This window comes from Chionomys nivalis, chromosome 9 (assembly GCF_950005125.1).
Source record: "Chionomys nivalis chromosome 9, mChiNiv1.1, whole genome shotgun sequence".
Lineage (NCBI taxonomy): Eukaryota > Metazoa > Chordata > Mammalia > Rodentia > Cricetidae > Chionomys > Chionomys nivalis.
Window position 1 is genome coordinate 6,739,686 of NC_080094.1, and position 20,428 is coordinate 6,760,113.

At 45.6% G+C, this 20,428-nt stretch overlaps 1 protein-coding gene across 1 annotated transcript; it reads left to right on the plus strand.

Moving 5' to 3' along the window:
- The first annotated feature begins 7,279 nt into the window (after window positions 1–7,279).
- Cbln4 (cerebellin 4 precursor) lies at window positions 7,280–14,544 on the plus strand. Its single transcript, XM_057781212.1, has 3 exons — window positions 7,280–8,756; window positions 11,678–11,794; window positions 13,180–14,544. Exons 1-3 carry the CDS (start codon window positions 8,466–8,468, stop codon window positions 13,375–13,377), a joined length of 606 nt encoding a protein of 201 aa, XP_057637195.1. The 5' UTR covers window positions 7,280–8,465; the 3' UTR covers window positions 13,378–14,544.
- Window positions 14,545–20,428: the final 5,884 nt, after the last annotated feature.

The following is a 20,428-nucleotide window of genomic DNA, read 5'->3' on the forward strand; positions in this document are numbered from 1 at the left end:
GCCTTGCCCTTCTCCACTGCAGTGTGCAGGAGACTGAGTTGTGGTTGCTGCTTGCCAACAGTTAATGGCCTTTGATATTGGGTACTGTGCATTGAGGCTCACTTCTAGTCATTAGTAGATTCCATAAATTAATTATAATAATCACGGCACCTAGTTAGCGCCTTCTGCATGCCAGGCACTCTCTTTGGTGCTCTACCACACTTTTCCACCCCATCTCCCCCAAGTCATGCGTTGAGTATAATTTTTATGAGAGCAATCTTGGCTCAAGGAAGGTTTGTAACTTGCTCCATGCTCATGGTCATAAAGCTAACAGAGGTAGAGCTGACCCCGAATACACTTAGAGCTAACAGCCTGGGTACTGATGGACTCTTGCTGGCTGCCTCTCATCACCGATGTCTACAAGGGCAGTGCTGCAGATTCATGTGGGCACCAGTTCATAAAACAGATACCCTGTTCACGGACAAAGCTATCAACTCAGTGGAGGTTCAGTGAGTCTGCCATGGAGATAAGCCTTCCTGGTAATTTGCACAAGTAGCAACCACTCACTGGGACCTCACATTCATTTTCTCTCTTATTCTGTGCAGAACAGAAAAGAGGCTGGGCATATATCATGGTTTTCTGAGTGTTAAACATGTTATGTAAAGAGCTGAGTTAGATCCGAAATACAACAAGGACTTTGATGTGACTTATAAGTTTCACTGTCTCCAATTTTTCCTAAAATGTCTCCTGTGAGTCTTTTTATGTCTGAGACTTTCTCAGAGCAGAGTGGGTAATCTTGTATTGATGAGTCAGATCAATAACCAAAGAAGGAACATTGCTGTTTCACTAAGACTGTGTATGAGAAAGAACTTTAGTTGTCTTTTCTTTGCAAACTTCATGGAGTTTAGATTATGGATAAGGGATGCTCCTGTAATAGATGGCTATTAGGATATCTTGCCCAGCAAATGTCTTTTTTTCTTTTTTTTTTTTTTAAAAAAAAAACCCCAAACATTTAAAAATGTGTCTCACAGTATAATATATAATTACCGGGGCCATTCGAGTAGCAAACATCTGAAGCAAATTTAGTGGCTGCTTTCCCTTGTGTCCTTCTAAGTGGGCAAGTCACTGTCAAGCTCTTTCATAGTTCCCTTTTGTTATTAGGATGTAAGCATTTGTTTACACTTATGTGGTGCTAGCACAGAATCACACAGGATAGATTAATCCATAGCTTGCTCTTTCCTACACCATTATATACTGTCTGCATAGGCCAGATTTCCCAGGCATAGGACAGATTTCATATTCTATATAAATATGGAATTTGGAATCAAGGTTGTAGTGTGTGTGTGTTTGTGTTTGTGTGTGTGTGTGTGTGTGTGTGTACTGATCCTGTCTTCAGCAGAGATCATTGATGCAGTTTGGGCATCTGACTCCATGAGTCCTGTGTTAGGATACTCGCACAACTTAGGGATGGATAGATGTCTTACATGTATAATTTAAGGGTGTTGCTGTGTTCCAGCATGTGAGTGTCAAGGAAGCAAATGTCAGTGACCAAAAGCGTAATGCAGGTGTACTAAGGTGAGGAGGAGAGAGAGGTGGGGAGGAGGCAGAGGTAGGGAGGACACAGGTGGAGGGGAGAAAGAGGTGTGGAGGAGACAAAGGAAGAGAAGAGGGGGGAGAGTGAGAGGATTCAAATCTTTGGCTCTGCCCTTGGGTCCATATAATGTGTCTTCCCCACCTATATCAGTCACCCCTCAGCACTCAGGACCATGACAGAAGAGCAGGTGGGATGCTTATAATAACCAGAAGCCATGGAGGATTGTACCAAAACAGTGTCTTCTGGATAAGAGAGGACCATAGTACTCATGAACTCAGGGAAGCTGTGATTGCCTGCATAAGCCCCGCATAAAAGCAAGCCTGTCAGTGTTTCAGTACTGAGGAGGGAGTTAATGAACCCCAACCCCCAATTTAAAAGCTACAGGTAGATGATGGCTTCTGGGGGAGGGAGACTCGGTTTTGTTTAAAGGTTTTGTTCCTGATCCTACTCTACTTGTTGGTCTCATACATAGAAGTCTATGGACATCACCAAGTGGACTCAGTGGGTTATTAGATACAACAAATAGAAACAGCATACAAAAATATATTAATTATTTATAAATGAAAACGATGCAGTGCTGTCAAACAAGCAAGCAGGTGTGGTCCTTCCACTAAGCCCACTCTTCCTTCTTTGGCTTTCCCTTCTTAGGGAGTCCATCCCTGGAGGTGGTCTTTGAACGACTATAACCTCATCTCACTTCCACTTCCTTTTCTCTGCTTCCTGGGTGGATTTGTGATGTGATCTCTCAGCTTCCACATCCAACTTCCTGCTGTCATGTCTTCCTCACCATCACGAACTCTTCTGGAACTATGAGTCCAAATCAACTCATCCATAAGTTGCTTGTGTTTGTAGTATTTTACCACAGCAACAGCAGCATAACCAATACAGTAGCTGAGAGCAGAAGATTTTCCTGTTTCCTCTTATTTCGGAAGTGGCTTAAGGAGATAATTTTTGCCCAGTGAGAAACCTGAGCAGTGATTGTTTTTCTTAGTAAACATCTATTTATTCATCTTCATTCTCCACTAAATCCCATGCTCCTGGGGAGTTCATAGCCCATGGAAAGCATATCAAATAAGTCAATAACTTAAAATTGTAATGAATAGAGTGATCAGGGCGAGTGCAGACCATATGGGAAAGCCAAAACGTGGGGAGTCAAAAAGTGACCACAATGGTGATGAAGGCATGTCACCACACACTGACACCTTAGATATGCATCTTGTGGGCTGATCTGTTGGGGTGAAAACACAGAGGAACATATCAAACAAAATTTAAATAGTAAAGGCTATGAAGTCATCCATCTAGCATTTCGTACAACAGCATCTTTGCACAGAACACACCTACCATTTCTGTCTCCAGAAGGCGCCGTGAGGACACGCCAGGCATAGCTCCATAACTCTGTGGTCCTTGGCGTGAGGATGCGCCAGGCATAGCTCCATAACTCTATGGTCCTTGCACTTTTCCTTCTTCTCAAGACTTTGCTCCTCTTAATCCATTCACTTTCGCTCAGGTGGGAGGGGGGTCCCCTTAATCCATTTACTTTCGCTCAGGCGGGAGGGGGGATCCTCTTGGTCAGATAGCTAGCATTGTAGAGGAAGGGTAATTAAATGATTCGGTGGAGCTGTCGGCTGAGATGTGAACCCCTTACTCACATGCTCTCAACTGTCTACCTCTGCATGACTGGCCGGAGGCGGTCTATACGTGGTGCTCAGAGATTTCCTTCACTCAGGTCCAGGCGAGTCCTTCAGAGCTGAACACCCTGCCTGCCTGTCTGTCTTCTCAAAGACACCATCTTCCGCAGCAGAAACTCACTCCTGGATCCTGTCTGTCTTGGCTTTCTTAACACTCCATTTTCTTAGAAGATGGCCAGACAAGCAGTCACTGGGGATGGACCGGCTGCCAGAGTACCATTTTCATGCAAGATCAGTTCTCATTTTAATTTGCTTTAAAGGTGAGAAGTTGAGCTCAACTACAGAGATGTGAAATAGCAGGATGCATTTCCACCCCATCTCCAAAAGTCTGGCATCAACTAATCAAATATAATCTGGGAATCTCAGGAAAGGGAGGCATTTGAGCCATACATAGACCACACTTTAAAATATTTTATTATATTTTGAGAAGTTCATACAATGTACTTTGAAAATATTCACCCTCAGCTTCTCCCAGATCCAACCCCACTTCTCAATGCATCCATAGATAGAATAGAATAAAATAGACTAGGAATAAAAATAGAACTATGTATTTTATGTTTAATTAAAAATTTAAAAACTCGTCAGGAACTCATTAAGTCTAATTTGTGTTTCTCAAATACTCTTGGGTGTGGGACCTGCCCTGGAGTAGGGCCCATCTATTACAGGTCACCTCCTCATAGAAAACTAACTGTGCCGCTCTCAGCAGGTATTAAATGCTAAATACACGAGGGCTTCATGCTCACCTCACCACTCCATGCTGGGGTTCTGTTGGGCATGAGCTCTTGTGCATTCTGTCCCAGCTGCTGTGAGTTCACTGTGACACTGCTCGATTGTAGCTGGGGACACCATTGCCTTGGAGTCATCCACTGCCTCTGGTTCTTATGAACTTTCCCCCATCTTTGATACCATATTTTTAATTGAAAAGAAAAGAAGAAAAGAAGGAAGAAAAGGAGGAAGAAAGGGAGGGAGGGAGGGAAACAGACTGGTGCCTCAGCTGGAAAGAAACTTGGACTTGACTTGAATTCTTTTCTCCTGAAGCAGCAGAGGTGCAGTAGAGCTGGGACTGAGATGGGGGAGACTTACTCAGAAAACTTTCCCCAGGCAGACAATGGCCTCTTGGCAGGAGCCAAGCATTGCACAGTTGTCAGTTTCCAGGCGACAGTTCTTTCTCATAGCTTTCCCTAGTCTTTTGTGGTCTGATTCAACAGCCACAGTTTCACCTAGGATGCTTGTGACACGGAGCAGGATATAGGAAGGGCCCAGGAAGCCCCAGGTTGGAGGGCTACTCATCTCTCCCATAGGAAGCTGGGACCTGTAGAGCTTATGCTTTTTTAAAAGCTTACTTGAATATGTTTATATTATTTACAGTATACAACTTTTTCCCAACAAGGTGTTGAAATTATTAGTTATGAATGACATCTAAGTGCAGTTATGTTAATTACCACATGGCTTTAAGTAGCTTTTTTGTGTGTTTAACATTCTTTTTGTTTATTCTTTGTGTCTTTTGCATCATGCATCTCCATCTCATTCATTTCCCTGTCCCTTCGTATCTGCCCTCTGCCCTTGCAATGCGCCCCTGCAAATAAAATAAAATTTAAGAGAAAAAAAACAGAGAAGAAAAAATTAATCTTGTCATGGAAGTTGCACTGTGATGCAGTAAGTTACGCAGTAAACTTTCTGTTCATGTATCTTTAGCTGCAAGTGTTCATTGCAAAGAGTCATTGGTCTGGTTCGAGGCCTCTGGTTTCTGCTACACTATTGATGCTGGGCCCTCACTGGGGCTCCTCTTGGGCATCCTGCTGTTGTGCTCCTGTACTGTGGAGATCCCCCGGCTTTGGGTCTGCAGGACTGGTCTGCAGGGGTTCTGACCTGGCTGCTATAGCTCTCCAGAGCTGTCCCAGCTATGCAGTCTAGTACCAGACAAAGGAAGTCTGGGGGTCTCTTCTCAGCTATCTGTTTCGGGCCCGATAGCCAATGGACTTCTAATATCAAATGGATTGTCACCCCTAGAACCATAGGACTTACTGGCTCACACTGCCATGTGACTCTCTTAGCAGGCAACCACAGGAAATGCCCTGCTCCACACCCACAGGTCACCTGGAATAGTAGGACTTCTTTTAATACGGAACCAAGACTGAAGATTCAGGATTTGAATTCACATTTCGCCAAAGGATCCTCACTCCAATTAGCTTGTGCTGTAGGATGAATGCCCGATACTTTATATCCTACTTAGAAGTGTTCAGTCACTGTTCATTTAGCCATTGGGTCCCTAATGTGGTCACCCTGTTGGATTTGGGGCCTACAAGATTACTGTCAGTGACAGAAGGAAGACATTGGTTTAAATATAAGCTCTTTTAGAAAAGAAATTTTAAGAGAAGAACAGAACACAGAGAGAATATGTTGGGGCTTGTGGGGAAGAGAAATACTGAATAGTTACCAATACTGTCAATAGAGTTCTTTCTCAAACTTCTCCCAGCCTGGAACTGAAAAAAAAATCCAAACAAACAAAACAAAAACAAACAAACAAACAAACAACAAGGCTTAGCTGCTCCATCTCCAGCTTGGATGGGAAGGCAGTCTTTTCCCTACAGAAGAAAAGTGGAATCAAATCTCATCAGTATCTGGTCTCAAAAAGGAGCTCTGGCGCTGGGGAGATGGTGCAGCCAGTAAGAGCTCCAACATGAGGACCTGCCAGATTCCCAGAGCCTACATGCAAAGCCAAGTATGGTGGCACAGGCTTGTGACACCAATGCTGGGGGAGGGGGCAACAGGGGGGTCATTGGGGCTTGCTGGCTGACCCTGTCTTCTCAAGGTTGAGCAGGAAGGCAAGAGACATAGAGTGAACTCATTCTCCAGCTTCTACACACACACACACACACACACATACACACACACACACACACACACACACACTCCCCATGGAGGCACCTGCAGCTGCTGGTGATGGTGGTTAAATAAGGAAGTCTGAAAGGGTCAGGTGGGAAACTGTGGGAAGTTAAAGGCGGTCCTCCCTTAAAGGGCCGGCTAGCTCTCTTGTTCCTTTCCAGCTTAGATGAAGGGCAGCCAACATTGTTACAGAGAGCATCTCTCTAGGGCACCTACCATTTAGTGGTGGCACTGCCTACCTCTCTCAACTATGGTTCCAGACACACATCTTTACTTGTGTCATTATAGGAAGATGGCTAGGGATCAACCATGGTGTGTGTGGCGGGGGGTGGGGGCATCTTGTATCTTAACACTTGGAATTTCAGCGTAGGTTTACTGTGCAGGTTCCCCTGGAAAACTTTAGGAGGAGACCAGGTTAAAGATGAAGGTCTGGATTCTGCTGGGGAGGAGCTTGAATGCCATTCCAAGAATGCTCATGGCCAGCTGGGAAGCTTGCTTTGTCCCAAGGACATGGCTCAACCGCTAAACAATAAGCAATCAGTATATACTAATCAGCAGGTCCTAGTGTCTGCACCTTCCAAGGGGGATGTTGTTTTGATTGGAGAGGTAGGTGCTGCAACCGCTCTCCTGCAGCCAGAAGTCAAGAAGGAATTTTGGAGTGTCTTGACCTCAAAGAATACAAAACCAGAAAACCAGGGCCATTCCTTAGGGGAGTGTGTCATCAAGGTCTGTGTCTTGACCAAGTTCTTGCAGTCATCTCCAGAGCCAAGCCCCGCTTCCCGCTTCCCTTTGGTGGCTGCGGAAGAGGAAAATAAGTTGACAATAAGAGGCCAAAATGGCAGTGGAGTGCAGGGGCAGAGGGGCAGTACTCCCAGGTGCTGTATTTTAACTGTTACATTTAAGGGGACCCCGTTCACTAAGACTTTTTCTGGTCTTGCTTGAGGTGAGTGCACTGTGTGAGTGCAAATGCGGCGTCCCCGCCGCTTCCGAGGCTCAACCTTCGGAGCGGAAGAAAGGAATCAGGCGCCTCCTCCGCACCCCTCCTCTCCCAGGGCACAGGGCTGCCCCAAGGCTTTCCTGAGCTCCCCAGGCTGGAGACGAGCTCCGGACCAGGCGCAGTTGAGGACGCCGGTGGATCCGCTTTAGAGTCCAGGCAGCAAGCCCCGCAGAACCGCCACGGCCCTTCCAGAAATCTCTGCAACTGTGTGGGCAGCGCCGGCCGCGTTCGGCTCTGAGAGTCCTACTCTGGGCAGGTCCTTCGCGGGTACAGGTGAAGCAGGGGGCGAGAAGCCACAGAACCCTGGAAAGTACGGGCCCGAGGGCTTCCTCCTCTGTCCACACCACATGAGTTTTCAGGGCGGAGTGGCCTCGGACCTTGGCAGCCGGCAGTGCGGTGCGCCAGGCTCAGTCAGGGTGCGTTCCACGTCATACAGGCGCTGCTCTGCTGGGGTCACAGGACGCCGTTTTTGCTTTCCGGGGACCCACGGGCTGAGAGAGCGAGCCAAAGCCATCTGCTGCACGCTGAGCTCCTATAAATAGCGCTCGGGTGCCCTCTCGGTGCTGTCCCTCCAGGCGGTTGCGCTGCGCGCCAAGACACAAAGTTGTACGGAAGGACACGGGAACCCAGGGCAGTAGGCGCCCTGCACCTTAGAACTGAACCGGAAATATCGTGCTTTCGGCGGGGGACTCAGTTGAGCCGCCTACCTGCGTTGTAGTGAAACTGGGCTTTGGGGAAATTTTTGACCAAGTGCGAGTGGGAGTCGCTGGCATTCTGGCCATGAACACAACCTGGCGTTCTTCTCATCCCCGGAAACACCTCCTGCCTCTGTAATTTTTCCTGCGCCAGCCAGAGTACCTCGGACAGGACCGTCACCCACATCGCTTGGCACCCGCCACCCTGGCGTTTCCTCGCTGAGTCTCCTGTCTTCAGCTCTGTGCTCCATCGGGAAGTACTTGGGTTTGGGGTGAGAATTTATTTTGTTCCTTTGAGGTGTGATCGAGAGGGTCTGGAGACTTTTTAGATTTCAATGTATAAGTGTGACTTCAGGGGCCCCAGGCAAAACTGACTTTGGGGCGGAGGAGGTTAGGGTAGGGAGTTCTGCATGAGCTGCTTAAAGGACAAAGGTAACAGAACCAACCAGACAGCTCCAAGGGAGACTTCAGCCCAGAGAATTGGTGGAAGTGCGCGCGCCGCCGCCGCCTTTCCTGCAGCGCTGTCGATCTAGCCACTGGCATCTTCCCGAGCTCCGGGATCCCGGGGTAGCAGGCGCCGCCCCGGAGCAGAAGCGCCAGGCTGCGGCTTGCGCACGCCGCACACCATGGGCTCCGCGCGCCGGGCGCTGTCCGTGGTACCGGCTATTCTGCTGGTTCTCGCGCTGCCTGGGCTGCCTGTCTGGGCACAGAATGACACTGAACCGATCGTGCTGGAGGGCAAGTGTCTGGTGGTGTGCGACTCGAACCCAGCCACAGACTCCAAGGGATCATCATCTTCTCCGCTGGGGATATCGGTCCGAGCAGCAAACTCCAAGGTGGCCTTTTCGGCGGTTCGGAGCACCAACCACGAGCCATCCGAGATGAGCAACAAGACACGCATCATTTACTTTGATCAGGTCAGACCCCCGCGGGATGCAGGGCGCCCAGCGGGTGGGTGGTCTCTGAGTACCGAGAGCTGCCTGCCCAGATTAAGCTAGTATGATTAGGATGTGGCGAGATCATTTAAGCAGCTACCTCCCTGAAGGTATCAATCAGAAACTTGAACTGCTTCCTTTCCCCAACAACCGCAACCTCCATACCCCCTTGGTGTCTGGCGGAGGCCTGCGCGGTGGGGTGGCTTGGGAGCGCAGAGGCAGACACCTGGAGATCAAAACAAGTTTAGCAGCAACAGGTCATGGGGGCTGAAGGGAATACTGTCCCTGGATGCTGAGATCTATCGGTAGAGAACTTGGCCCTCTAGCTCAGACTTAGCAGCAGGTGCCCTGGAGGTGTTCCTGAGGGGCCCTAAAAGAGAGCCCATAAATGTTTCAGTTGTGTTTCCAGGTGGGAAACTCATCTCTCCAAGGAGCTCTGGGACTCCAGAAAGTGCAGAGACCCTACTAGGTGGATGCAGAGGATTGAGGGTGGGGTTCTCAGGGCTAGAAGCTGTGCAGGGTCCAGGGTGGCTGGATCAACACTACCCTGCCTGGTGTAGACCAAAAGCCCTTCTCACCACCACTTGACTTAGAAAAGTTGCCCAGGCAGGAAGAAAGGGGATTGAGTAATTGTGCAGAGGTTAGGTGGGTAAGCGCTGGGGAGCTGGGTTCCCCTTCCTGGGCTTGGTTTGGTTCCTCCAGGGCATTGCAAGGTGCTGAAGAGGCACAGATTTTGAGGTTGCAGTGACGGGATGGGGCTGAACTGATGGAAGCCGAAGGTTCTGTTGAGCTGCTCAGTGCTCTGTGGACTGGAGTGATGAGCTTTCGCAAAGCCCCCTAGGACAAAAGCCCAACTCCAGCATGTTGTGCCCAACCCCAACAGTACCTGGAGACTGCCTAATTCCCAAGTCACAGTTCACAGCTGTATGCAGAGCCCTGTGGGCAGGTCAAGTGGGGCTGCAGGATGTGCCAGAATAGACTGGTTTTGTGCTCCTTAGTTCTAAGTGATGCAATTGCCAGCCGGTCAGGGACAGAGATGTCTCCCTAGAGGTTTAGTATGGGATAGCTATAAATTTTTTTAAAAAATGAATTAAGTAGTCCTTTTGGAGATTTTGGTGCAGTATTTAGCAAAGTGATGAGAAGGGAGCGTGGCACCACCCCGGTTGCTGTTTTAGTGCCCCATCTAAATGTTGGAACCTTGTGGACACTGTGCTACAGTTCTTTGGAACATTCTTTTCAATGACCTTCCCATCAATTAGAAGAGGAAAGGGATATTTCTTTTGTTCGTGGAGCCATGCATCTTAGAGACAACAAGACACGTTCAGTTATAAATCTTGATGTGCTTGGATGCTTCAATTACCCTCTGGAGTCCGCATCCGGCTTTGTGTTTACTAACCGACGCTAATCAGACACCTCTATTTTGTTAATGAAGGATGACTTTTGTATCTGAATCAGGACATTGGCTAAGTGCCTTACTTTATTTTCAATGTGCTGGGAAAGGATGTTTTTGCCAATGTTTTGTCAGAGAATCTTACACAGCTGGTGTCGGATCTCAGGTCAGAGTACAGAGAGCTGGTGCTTCCAGGGAAAAGGCTTGGATCTCAGTCCAATCGCACACACATTCGTATTTCAAGCAGAGCTGAAGCTGGTGTATTTACCTAAACGTTCTAAGTGCTCTGACGTTCTGGTGTGCTGTGGAGAGGCAGTAGCACACTCTGAGGAAGAATGCAGGAAGTGTGTGTGTATTCATTTTGGCGAGAAGGCGATGCTTAACACAGTTATCAACAGACCAGCTCTGGCAAACAGAAAATAGGTGTTTAGAGACACATCTGACTTTTATGGATTTACTTCTTGGTGAAACATGAAAGAAAGCCTCCTATCTATCTTCTGATCTCTCAGGAAGGGACCTACCCCTGAGACACTGAAATTTAGCTGAGGACTCACTGAAATTCAGAGTTAATGTCTTAACCAGGCATTACAAGGTGTGTTACGGCTTTCTTAGAAACAGTGCTTAACTTCACTTTTCACTTTTGACCCTTGGACACCAAATGGATTTTAGGTGATTGATAGGATCAAACAGGACACTGAAGAACACAGAAAGGCCACTCAGTTTACTGTCTGCTGCATCCATGCCCTTCTCTTGGCATCTAGCCAGGGCTGATTCATCGCCAATGTATTATGTTAAGGCTTAGATGGTGCATAAACCAAATAAATGGCTGTGGACCTGAGGAGAGCCCTGGCAGAGGCCGGGAAAAGGACCTGGCTTTCCCATCTCTGTTATACCAACTGTTGGTGTCGAGGATGGCACCTCATGGTAGAGGGGGTCTGCCTCTGTGAGGTGTCAAGGGATGACTGCAGAGAGCCCATGGATGTCCATTGGCTGGCTGGGTAACGTCACTTCTGGACATTGGGAAGGCTTATAGACTGTGGAGACTTAACTGTATGGTAGATGCCTTCCATCTGATTCTCTGTGTAAAGATAACACAAGCCTTCATACGTTACTTTGATGACCCTAGAGATATCTGGCCTGGAAATTGAGGCATAAATATAACACCATTGCTTTGTTTTTATTTTTGCCTGTGCTCTTTATAAGGTAGAAGAACCTTTCATTACGCGCATCCATTTTCCAAGTCTCTTAAAAGGAAAGAAATAGGATTAGCTGTTTTATTCTCTATTATTTCTGAAGTGTTAGTAATTGATAAAAAGAGGAACGGAAGGAGAGAAGAGAAGAGAAGGAAGATATAAAGGAAAGAAGAGGGAGGGAGGAGGAAGAGGAAGGGGAGGAAGGGGGGAAGAAAAAGGAAGAGGAGAAAGAGGGGGAAGGAAGAGGGAGGGAAGGAAGAAGGAATTTACTCAGTCAAAAACTATAATAATTTATCTTTATTTGTTGTTTTTATTTGTAGATCCTGGTTAATGTGGGCAATTTTTTCACACTGGAGTCTGTTTTTGTGGCACCTAGGAAAGGAATCTACAGTTTCACTTTTCACGTGATTAAAGTGTACCAGAGCCAAACAATCCAGGTATGTGCATCGACTTATGTGCTCTCTGCTGCTGCGTTTAAGTCTTCATTCAGACATACGCTTGCATAGTAAAGATAGCTGTCCACCCCTTTAATGTATTTTTAAAGATTTAATTTGCATGCTTTCCTCATAACATCCATTTGAGTATGTGATAAGGCACCTAGAAAAAGAAGCAAATGAGGTATTACTCCGATTACAGCCCAATGTAAAACAAAACAAGCAAACAAACAAAAAACCCAAAACAAAATAAAACATAGCTTGGCAAAACCTTGACACCAAGCTCTGTAGAAGATCTTGATTTTATCTCATTTCTGAACAAAAGTTATTCAAACTTATAAGGAAAAAAATCTTATAAAACTTTACAAATGGACATTAAATAAGCAAAACAAATTTACAATCATTTAAAAATTATGAGATGCAATTTAGCCATGGAAACCAAGCAATCAGGGAACGGCCATTAATAATTCTTTTGAGAAAGGATGTGCAGAGCATATCATGCTATGGTTTATTTTTGATACCTCCATCCCAGGAGCTTTTTCTCAGCTGCAGTTGCATAGTTAGTCATGTGTCTTGTCTGGTGCTTGCTCACACGAGCTTGGTTTTACACTAGAGCAGACATAGAGATATTATAGCATTAAAATATGTCAATAATAATATATAATAAATCAACAATATAGAGCATACATAATAAACAATATAATAAGCAATACAGTGCCTACATAATAAACAATATAGTAACAATATAATAAACAATATAGTACATGTCTATGGAATTCTAAGATATCCTATATTGAATGTTTAGCATCTATATTACATTTCATGTCTCTATGATTAATAGATGGCATGGTCGCCTGTCACTTTTTTATATCCTAGTGACTCAATAAATTGACCAGCCTTAGATTGAATCTTTTCCAGATTAATTTTAACCTAGGAAAAAGAGAGTATATAAAGATCACATCTGCTTCCCTGGAAACTATGGTGTTTCAAATGACTTCTGTTGCTGCTCAAATTTCAGAAAAGGAGACACCTACTCCGACGCTGGCAGCATCTGGCTGTGTCTGACTTTATTCCCTAAAGAGTTGATGTTGAGTATGTGGGGCCAGTAGAGTAGTTAGCTTTGTTTACACACTGAAGGAAAGCTGGTTTTCACGTGATCAGGTGGCTCTCTAGATGGCATTGTTTTGGTAGGTAGTTAAGAAGATTTCTATAGGAACAAACACATACATTAAATATACTCACAATATCCATACTGACCCTCAGTTTGAAGGGAAGGAGGCTATTTCCCGGAAAGCAAATGTTTGGCCAGCTCAGCTGTCTTGGACTATTTCCTAGCGCATGTTTTGATTTTAAAGGGAGCTTTTCATTGGTCATCTCTTTCCTTTCAGGTTAATTTGATGTTGAATGGGAAACCAGTCATATCTGCTTTTGCTGGGGATAAAGACGTGACTCGGGAAGCCGCCACCAACGGAGTACTACTGTACCTGGACAAAGAAGATAAGGTTTACCTAAAACTGGAGAAAGGTAACTTACTTGGCGGCTGGCAGTATTCCACGTTTTCTGGCTTTCTGGTGTTCCCTCTATAGTTCCCTTGACTTCTCCGTGATGCCCGTGAGTGAGGGCGCCCACCCCTGGGTTACCAGAAGACCACGTTTTACCCTTGGATCGATGTCCCTTTTGTTTCGCTCATGAGTGACTATGGATTCTCTTTAAGGATTCTAGACCCCTCTGGAGAAACATACATGTCACAGATTATCTTCACGTGTGTGCCAGTTTCCTTATGTGTCAGTCAGGACTCCAAAGCCGGAAATCCCTAAATCTGCTTACAGGTTAACGGTCAGAAGTTGTCTCAAGGTTCGTTCTATTTAGTTTCCTGTGGTTACTGCATTGGGGTTTTCAGTTCTTTGGTTTTGAAACGCCGGCAAGCTTGTCTGAAAGTTAGAAACCTTGGAAGTTCTGACTTCAGTGCTTATTATGGAACTGCCAAAGACTCGTATATCGTGTGGGTACATCGATTACACTTGTGTTCTTTTCCTTTGTTTGGAATTATAATTACTTTGGCATTGGTTTGTTTTGTTCTCTTAAGGTAACTGGAATTGTATTTTAGTGAGTGTCATTGTGTTTTCTCTACCCGTAAGGTAACAAACAAATGGCTTGCCTCAAAATGTAACTTGACTCTGAGCTCACCCACATGACCTCCCTCTTGTTCCCTAAAAATGAATGCTCCATAGTTGTATTTTAATTATATATGTGAAAGAGTCATATTTTCCCAAATTATATTTTCTAATAGGAAAAATAGATCATAATCTGACAAAGAAAAAGTTACTTATCCCAATTCTAAATGCTCAGTCCCCAAACCTTGGCAAAATAGCTCCCCTTGGTGGAAAATCTTATACTTTATTGCTCAGCTTTAATTAACGTGATTGATAATAACCACTTTGTTAAAACCATAAGGGATTATTTTCCCCTTCAACATGACCATGTTATTAACTGGAGATGGTACGCCCTTGTTTTTAATTATATCTATTTTTCAAATCTCCTGTTGTGTTTGAAATATCATCTGGTTTTGCCTTAATTCCTTAACTTGTATATATATATATATATATATTTATCTGTTCAGCTAATATTAAATCCAGATACTCCATAACAAAATTTAGTGCAATATCTTATTTTGTCTTTTGTATAGGTCATATGAATTCATAAAATTATTTATGTCTCTGTTGCAGAATAAAGATTATTATATGTTAGTGGGATGGTTGGTTTGGTCCTTTTGGTTTGACAATGTGTCTGTCTTCCATGTAGTTCGTCCACCCTTCCAACATCCCTTCCATCCTATATCCTTACCTCTTTCTCCATTTCATTCCTTCTTCCCTTTCTTCCCTTTTTCTAGTTTCTTCCATGAGTTAAAAAAAATCCCTTCCTGAGTTTTCAGGTAATGTTCTTTGAGTTGGTATAGGAAATCTTTACTGTATTTAATCTGTCCAAATCCGGGAGTGGCAAGCTTGCCAAAAGGGAATCAATGAATTTAGCAAATTCTTTCTTCATAAGGACTTGTGAGGAAAGTTAAGTTAAAAAGATATCTTGAAATCTCCATGCGCCATGTATGGGTGACTGGTGGCCAGTATCAGGCTGGTATCTCCAGAGGACTTTGACAAAGGTTCCACCCTTACAGCATCCAATCTCGAAGTGGGAGACAATATTTCTATGACTCTGAGTGGTGGTGATAGTGGTGGCTCCATTTCCAGATCTGTGGCCTGCTGGTGGCAAGGGTCCTCTGGTAGCTGGGGCCACAGGAACATGTCTCAAAGAGATCCACACACGTACAACTTCCAGAGTCTATGATTAATCTCCAAGTTAGGATGTTCAGTCAGCTCTAGAAGACATCTCTGTTTCCTAGAAAGAACTCTCTGCAGACACTGGCAACAATCCCTACTGGCTTTCTGTTAACAGCCCTGATTTTATAATGAAGAAAATATAAAACAAACAAAACAAAACAGCATTTCATAGAGAGACAACAAAGGGGGCTTTAGTCCCCAGGCTGGTGCAAGCCTCTAACCAAGCAACAACTCTGCCTAGCAGATAATCCCACCCCATCTATGCATACTGAGTCTGCATCCGGGCATCCAGCAAGAGAATCATAAGTGAATAGATCGGTTAGTCATTATTTTGGCAACATGAGTCAAAAGTATTGAATGACCAATTGTCACCTATGGCAGGATGGAGAAAGTGAGGCTATTATCAAAATAGGTCAGTGCATCAATGTATTTCACGAATGGACTTGTAGCCAACATTGAGTGCTTGTCCTCATCTTTCTTGATTCTTATGAACATAAAGATCCATTGGGGGAGCTCTGAGCTTTGACTCCTGAGTTCTAACGTGTGCATCTTGGGATTCAGGATCCATCATGTACCGGGGGAAGATCTGAGACAGTGGCTATCGGATGTGGAGGTCTGTGATGCTAGAGCTGGAGTGAAGAGATGAGGCCAGGATGAGAGCCATGGAGGTCCCACTCAACGAGCCTCTAGGAGGGTGAGAGCTATCACAAATCCACGGCTCAGAACTTAAGAATGGCAAGAGAGAGCATAAGCAAGAGGTGGGATGACCTAGTCCTGTCATCATATTTCATTTGTATTTTAATAAATAAAGCCTGCCTGAAGATCAGAGAGTAAAACAGCCTCACTGATCAGCCTTACAGACCAGGCAGTGGTGACACACACCTTTAATCCCAGGAGCCACACTAGTTTGCCATAGAAACTGGGCTGTGCATGCCTTTAATCCCAGCCCTAGAAAAGATCATAAAATGGGAGGAGACAGCTCTCAGACACAGTCTCATTCTGAGATTCCTGGATCACCATTTCAGACTGAGGTAGAGGTAGAACCAAAGACTAGCTGTTTTACTTTTCTGACCTTCAGGTTGAACCCTAATTTCTGTCTCTGAGTTTTTATTAATCTTGCTACATAGTCCAGAAAGCCCTGACTTTGGGTAGAACAGGATGTGGTCCTGTGGCCTCTGTTTGCTCTCCCTATCTCTCCCACAGGTTCTTTGTCTTTCTGAGCTTGAGTTACTGCATTTGCAAAATGTAGTGGACTGTGGAGGACTGTGTACATTGCTGTAAGACACAGGAAGTGCTTGGGGAATGGTGGGAGCTGGACTCTCCAGTCTGACCACTGAATCTTGTGATCCCCAACATTTAAGGCCTTAAAATGGGTAGGACAACAATGCTCTCTGTGGAGAGTACAGGGTCCTCACTAAGAGTGGAAGCTGAGCTGGGATGAGCAGGACGAAGAGCAGAAGTGATGTTGTCACAAATATTTCCTCAAATGGCACCAGGTACTCTCTGCATATTCTATAGTGTGAAAAATTGTTTTCAGAAGCTGATGTGTGTGAAAGATGCACGCTAGTAGAACCCTGCATTGTCTTGGCCCCTCAACACTTGCAACAGGAGCCCCTCCCTCCTAGACACTTCCTAGCTCCTGTGCCCGTCCCCCACATCCAATGCAAACCATCCTCTGCAGCCAGCAGTTTCCTCCTGAAAGAAACTCAAGGAAACTAAGCTGAAGGAACAAGCAGGGGTGTAGGGAACTGGCCTGATTCCAGGTGTTTTGGGGAAGCTGCCCCTGGTCCACCAATTGGATTATATTTAAAAATTTTTGAATTATTATTGTTGTCTACTTAAGTTTGATCCCCTCTTCCTTTTGATTTTTTTAGTGATACTTTATTGTATTCTTTTAGCTCCTAGCCTCTACCTTTTAGCAAATAATTGCTTTAAATTGTATATGTGCATGTTTGTCATGTGTGTACACCTGTGTGCATGTTTGTCATGTGTGTTTACCTGTGTGTATGTTTGTCATGTGTGTACACCTGTGTGTGCATGTTTGATATATATATATATATATGTATGTATATACCTGTACGTGCATGTTTATGGAGGTCAAAGGTCAATATCAGGTGTCTTCTTCGATCATTCTGACCTTAATTATGAGACAGGGTCTCTCACTAACCATGGAGCTTACCAGTGACTGAGTCCTGAGGGTTTGGACTTAGACCCTCACGCTAGTGTGGGATGCACTTTACCCACTGAGCCATCTTCTCAGCCCCCATCGTTGTCAGCTAACATGGATGAAATTATCCTCACGATAGATTGTGGGCTGCAAGATCCCGAGGTTGTAGCATGAGTAATAACCCCCTTTCCCTGCTTTTCTGTTATCCCTAAACACCAGCAAAAGCTAGACTTGTCACCTGAAGCCACAGTAATCTGCAGACGTGGTCCCACCCCACTGAGGGCCCTAGGCTTGATTGATCCACCTGTACTGTATAAATCACCTGTCTCTTGAGCAGCAGCATTCGTTGGGCTTAGCAAGGCCCACATAGCAGTTTGCCTGGTGCTACCCAAAGTGATGTGTGGCACCTTGGTCCTCACACAAAGCCTTGGCTCAGTTCTGGTCCCTAGTGACTAGCAGAGGAGGAGAGTGGAGGACTGAAAAGGTTGGTACCTCGCTAGGTGGGTTTTATTCTCTTTCTAATTAGTGTGGCTTTTGAGATTAAAACCACTCATGTGCATGTGCACATGCACACACACACAATCTTGCTACCCCCAACCTTTCTGAGAGGCAATAACAGTTCTGTGACCTTGACCTTAAACTCTTTCTTCTCCTTTTCAAGTTAACACGTGTAAGATTCACCTGGGGACTTTGGTCAGATGTTGACTTGGATGGAGTAGATCTGGGAGGGGCTTGTGCCTCTACAATGGTAACAGCTGGGTCCTGAATCCTCAGCTGCTGCTGCTGGCTTGGGTGCTTGCTACAGGAGAACAGACTTCATCATTTCTACAGCGTACTTACTCATACATTCTACCTACTATAGCACCTACGGCTTCTGGGGCTTGCTAGAAACCCCGGTGGTGGACCCAAGACTCACCCCGGACCTGCCCAGTTGCAATCTGTATTTTAAGAAGGATTTATGTTCTTGTCAAGCGGTTTGGTTTTTTTTTGGATTTATTCATTTTGTTTTATGTGCATGGGTGTCTGCACGTCTGTCTGTACACCGCATGGATGCAGTACACTCGGAGGTCAGAAGACAGCGTCAGATCCCCTGGAACTGGATTTATGGACAGATGGCGCTGGGAAGTGAACCTGGGTCCTCTAGAAGAGCAGCGAGTGCTTTTAACAGCTGATCTGCATCTCCAACCCCACGTGAGGGGTTTTAAGCACCGCCAGGATCTAGAAGCCTTGTCTTAAGGGAGACTGCCTGCTTTGGAACCACATGGGACAACAAGCTGCCTCAGCCTAACAAAGTCTTACAAGTTCATGCAGGTTTGGGGTATTTCCTTTGCAGTGACAGAGGCATGTGAGTCTACGTGTGACTCAATGTGTAGAGGCTGCTTTGCTCTCTGTGAGCAGCGACGCTCGCTCATGTCCAGGCTTCGAGGAGGCTCAGTCTGGCACCTCATTCTGTGAGGGAAGAGAACCAGGGACCATCTGGAATACAGCAAGCAAGGGTTGGAGGATGGCTCCGAGTGGGAGAAAGATGCTGGACCTCTGGCCTGAAGACACAGGTAAGTCACACCACGTGGCGTCTGGGAAACCTTCCTCCCCAGACCAGCCTTTGTTCTGAAGCATGGGGAGCTACAGCTTGCTTTCCTCTGTAGACAAAGTGCTGCCCTCTGAGGTGGCGGTGCCTCTCTCTGGATAAGGATAGATTTTTCTCTCTCTCCAGCTCCTCTCTAATGCTTCTCTGTTTTTGTCGTGTTTAAACTTTCCTGTCAAACCATAATCAATAACAGACAGAAAATATGTGGAAAATTAAAGTGGAGTGGCCAACTATTTCAACATTCTCTTTCCCCCTTATCTTTATGACAAGTGTGTGTGTGTGTGTGTGTGTGTGTCTGTGTAATGACTTGACTGACCTGCCCATCAGGGAGTCGTTTCCCAGTTTTCTTCCACAGCTTTCCAGAGAGAAAGACAATGAAATCCAAGAAGCCATGGTTGGGCCTGCCTTGAGGTGGGAGTACAGGGTGGCCATCACCCACCCGCTGACAGACAAGCTGTGCAGACTGTGGGAATGACTGCCCAGCTGCAGGACAGTGCTGGGCATTCCTGTATCACTGTATGGCCAGAAGGGCTGGTTGCTGCTGTCCAGGCAGTCAAAAGATCACCTTTACAATGTTCTAGCAGGTTAGAAAATGTGTCCAGGCTCTGAGTTACACAAAACCCCTGTTCTCTGTGTGATGGTGATGGTGGAGGTGTATGTGTGGTGGATATGTGTGGATGTATGTGTGTCTGTGAGGGGGTAGTTGGTAGTGCATGTGTGTGTGCATATGGACAGTGCATGTGTGTATATGTGCATTTGTATAAGTGGAGGCCAGAGATAAATTTCAGACGTTTGTCCTCAAGAGCTGTCTGCTTGGTTTTCTAAGACAGGATCTCTCTATATAGCCCTCTGTGTCTTAGAACTTGCTATGTAGATCAGGCTGGAATCAAACCTACAGAGATCCTCCTGCATCTGCCTTCTGAGTACTGGTATTAAAGGCGCATGCCATTACACCCAACAAAATGTATAACCCAGGCTGGCCTTGAACTTGTCATCCTGCTGCTCCTGCGTCCTTAGGCAAATCTTACTGCCGTGTGTCACCACAATCAGCCACATCATTTTTGAGACAGAGTCTCTCTTTGGGATCTAGGGTCGCTAATTCAGCTAGGCTGGTTGGTCAGTGAGCTCCAGGGATCCTGTATCCATCTCTCTGCAGGGTTGTGTTATAAGTATAGGCTGCCATGCCCAGCATTTATATAGAGGCTCTGGGGATCAAACTCAGACCCTCATGATTTTATGGCAAGCCAAGTGCCGAGATGACTGAACCGCGTCTGCAGCTTCTAACAAAACATGGAGCATGCTTTATGCTCTGCAGCCCCCATCTCAAAGACCATCACATTAGTTCACGATCAGGACGCCCAGACTGAGTGATAGAACCTTCATGATGGAGCTGGGGACTCTGGTTTTCTGTGTTCCTCTTTGTAGGTAGAAGGAGACTATTTTCTCCTAAGATCCTTCTCCTTTGTTGTTTAAAAATGCATAAACAGTCACACGTGCTTCTTCTAAAATATCTTAGCTTTTACTGTTAGTATTTTTAACACCACAGT

Coding starts and splice junctions, on each gene's coding strand:
- Cbln4 (XM_057781212.1), top strand. CDS start 8,466: ATGGGCTCCGCGCGCCGGGCGCTGTCCGTGGTACCGGCTATTCTGCTG. Junction 8,757..11,677: donor GCATCATTTACTTTGATCAG/GTCAGACCCCCG, acceptor TTTTATTTGTAG/ATCCTGGTTAATGTGGGCAA. Junction 11,795..13,179: donor ACCAGAGCCAAACAATCCAG/GTATGTGCATCG, acceptor CTTTCCTTTCAG/GTTAATTTGATGTTGAATGG.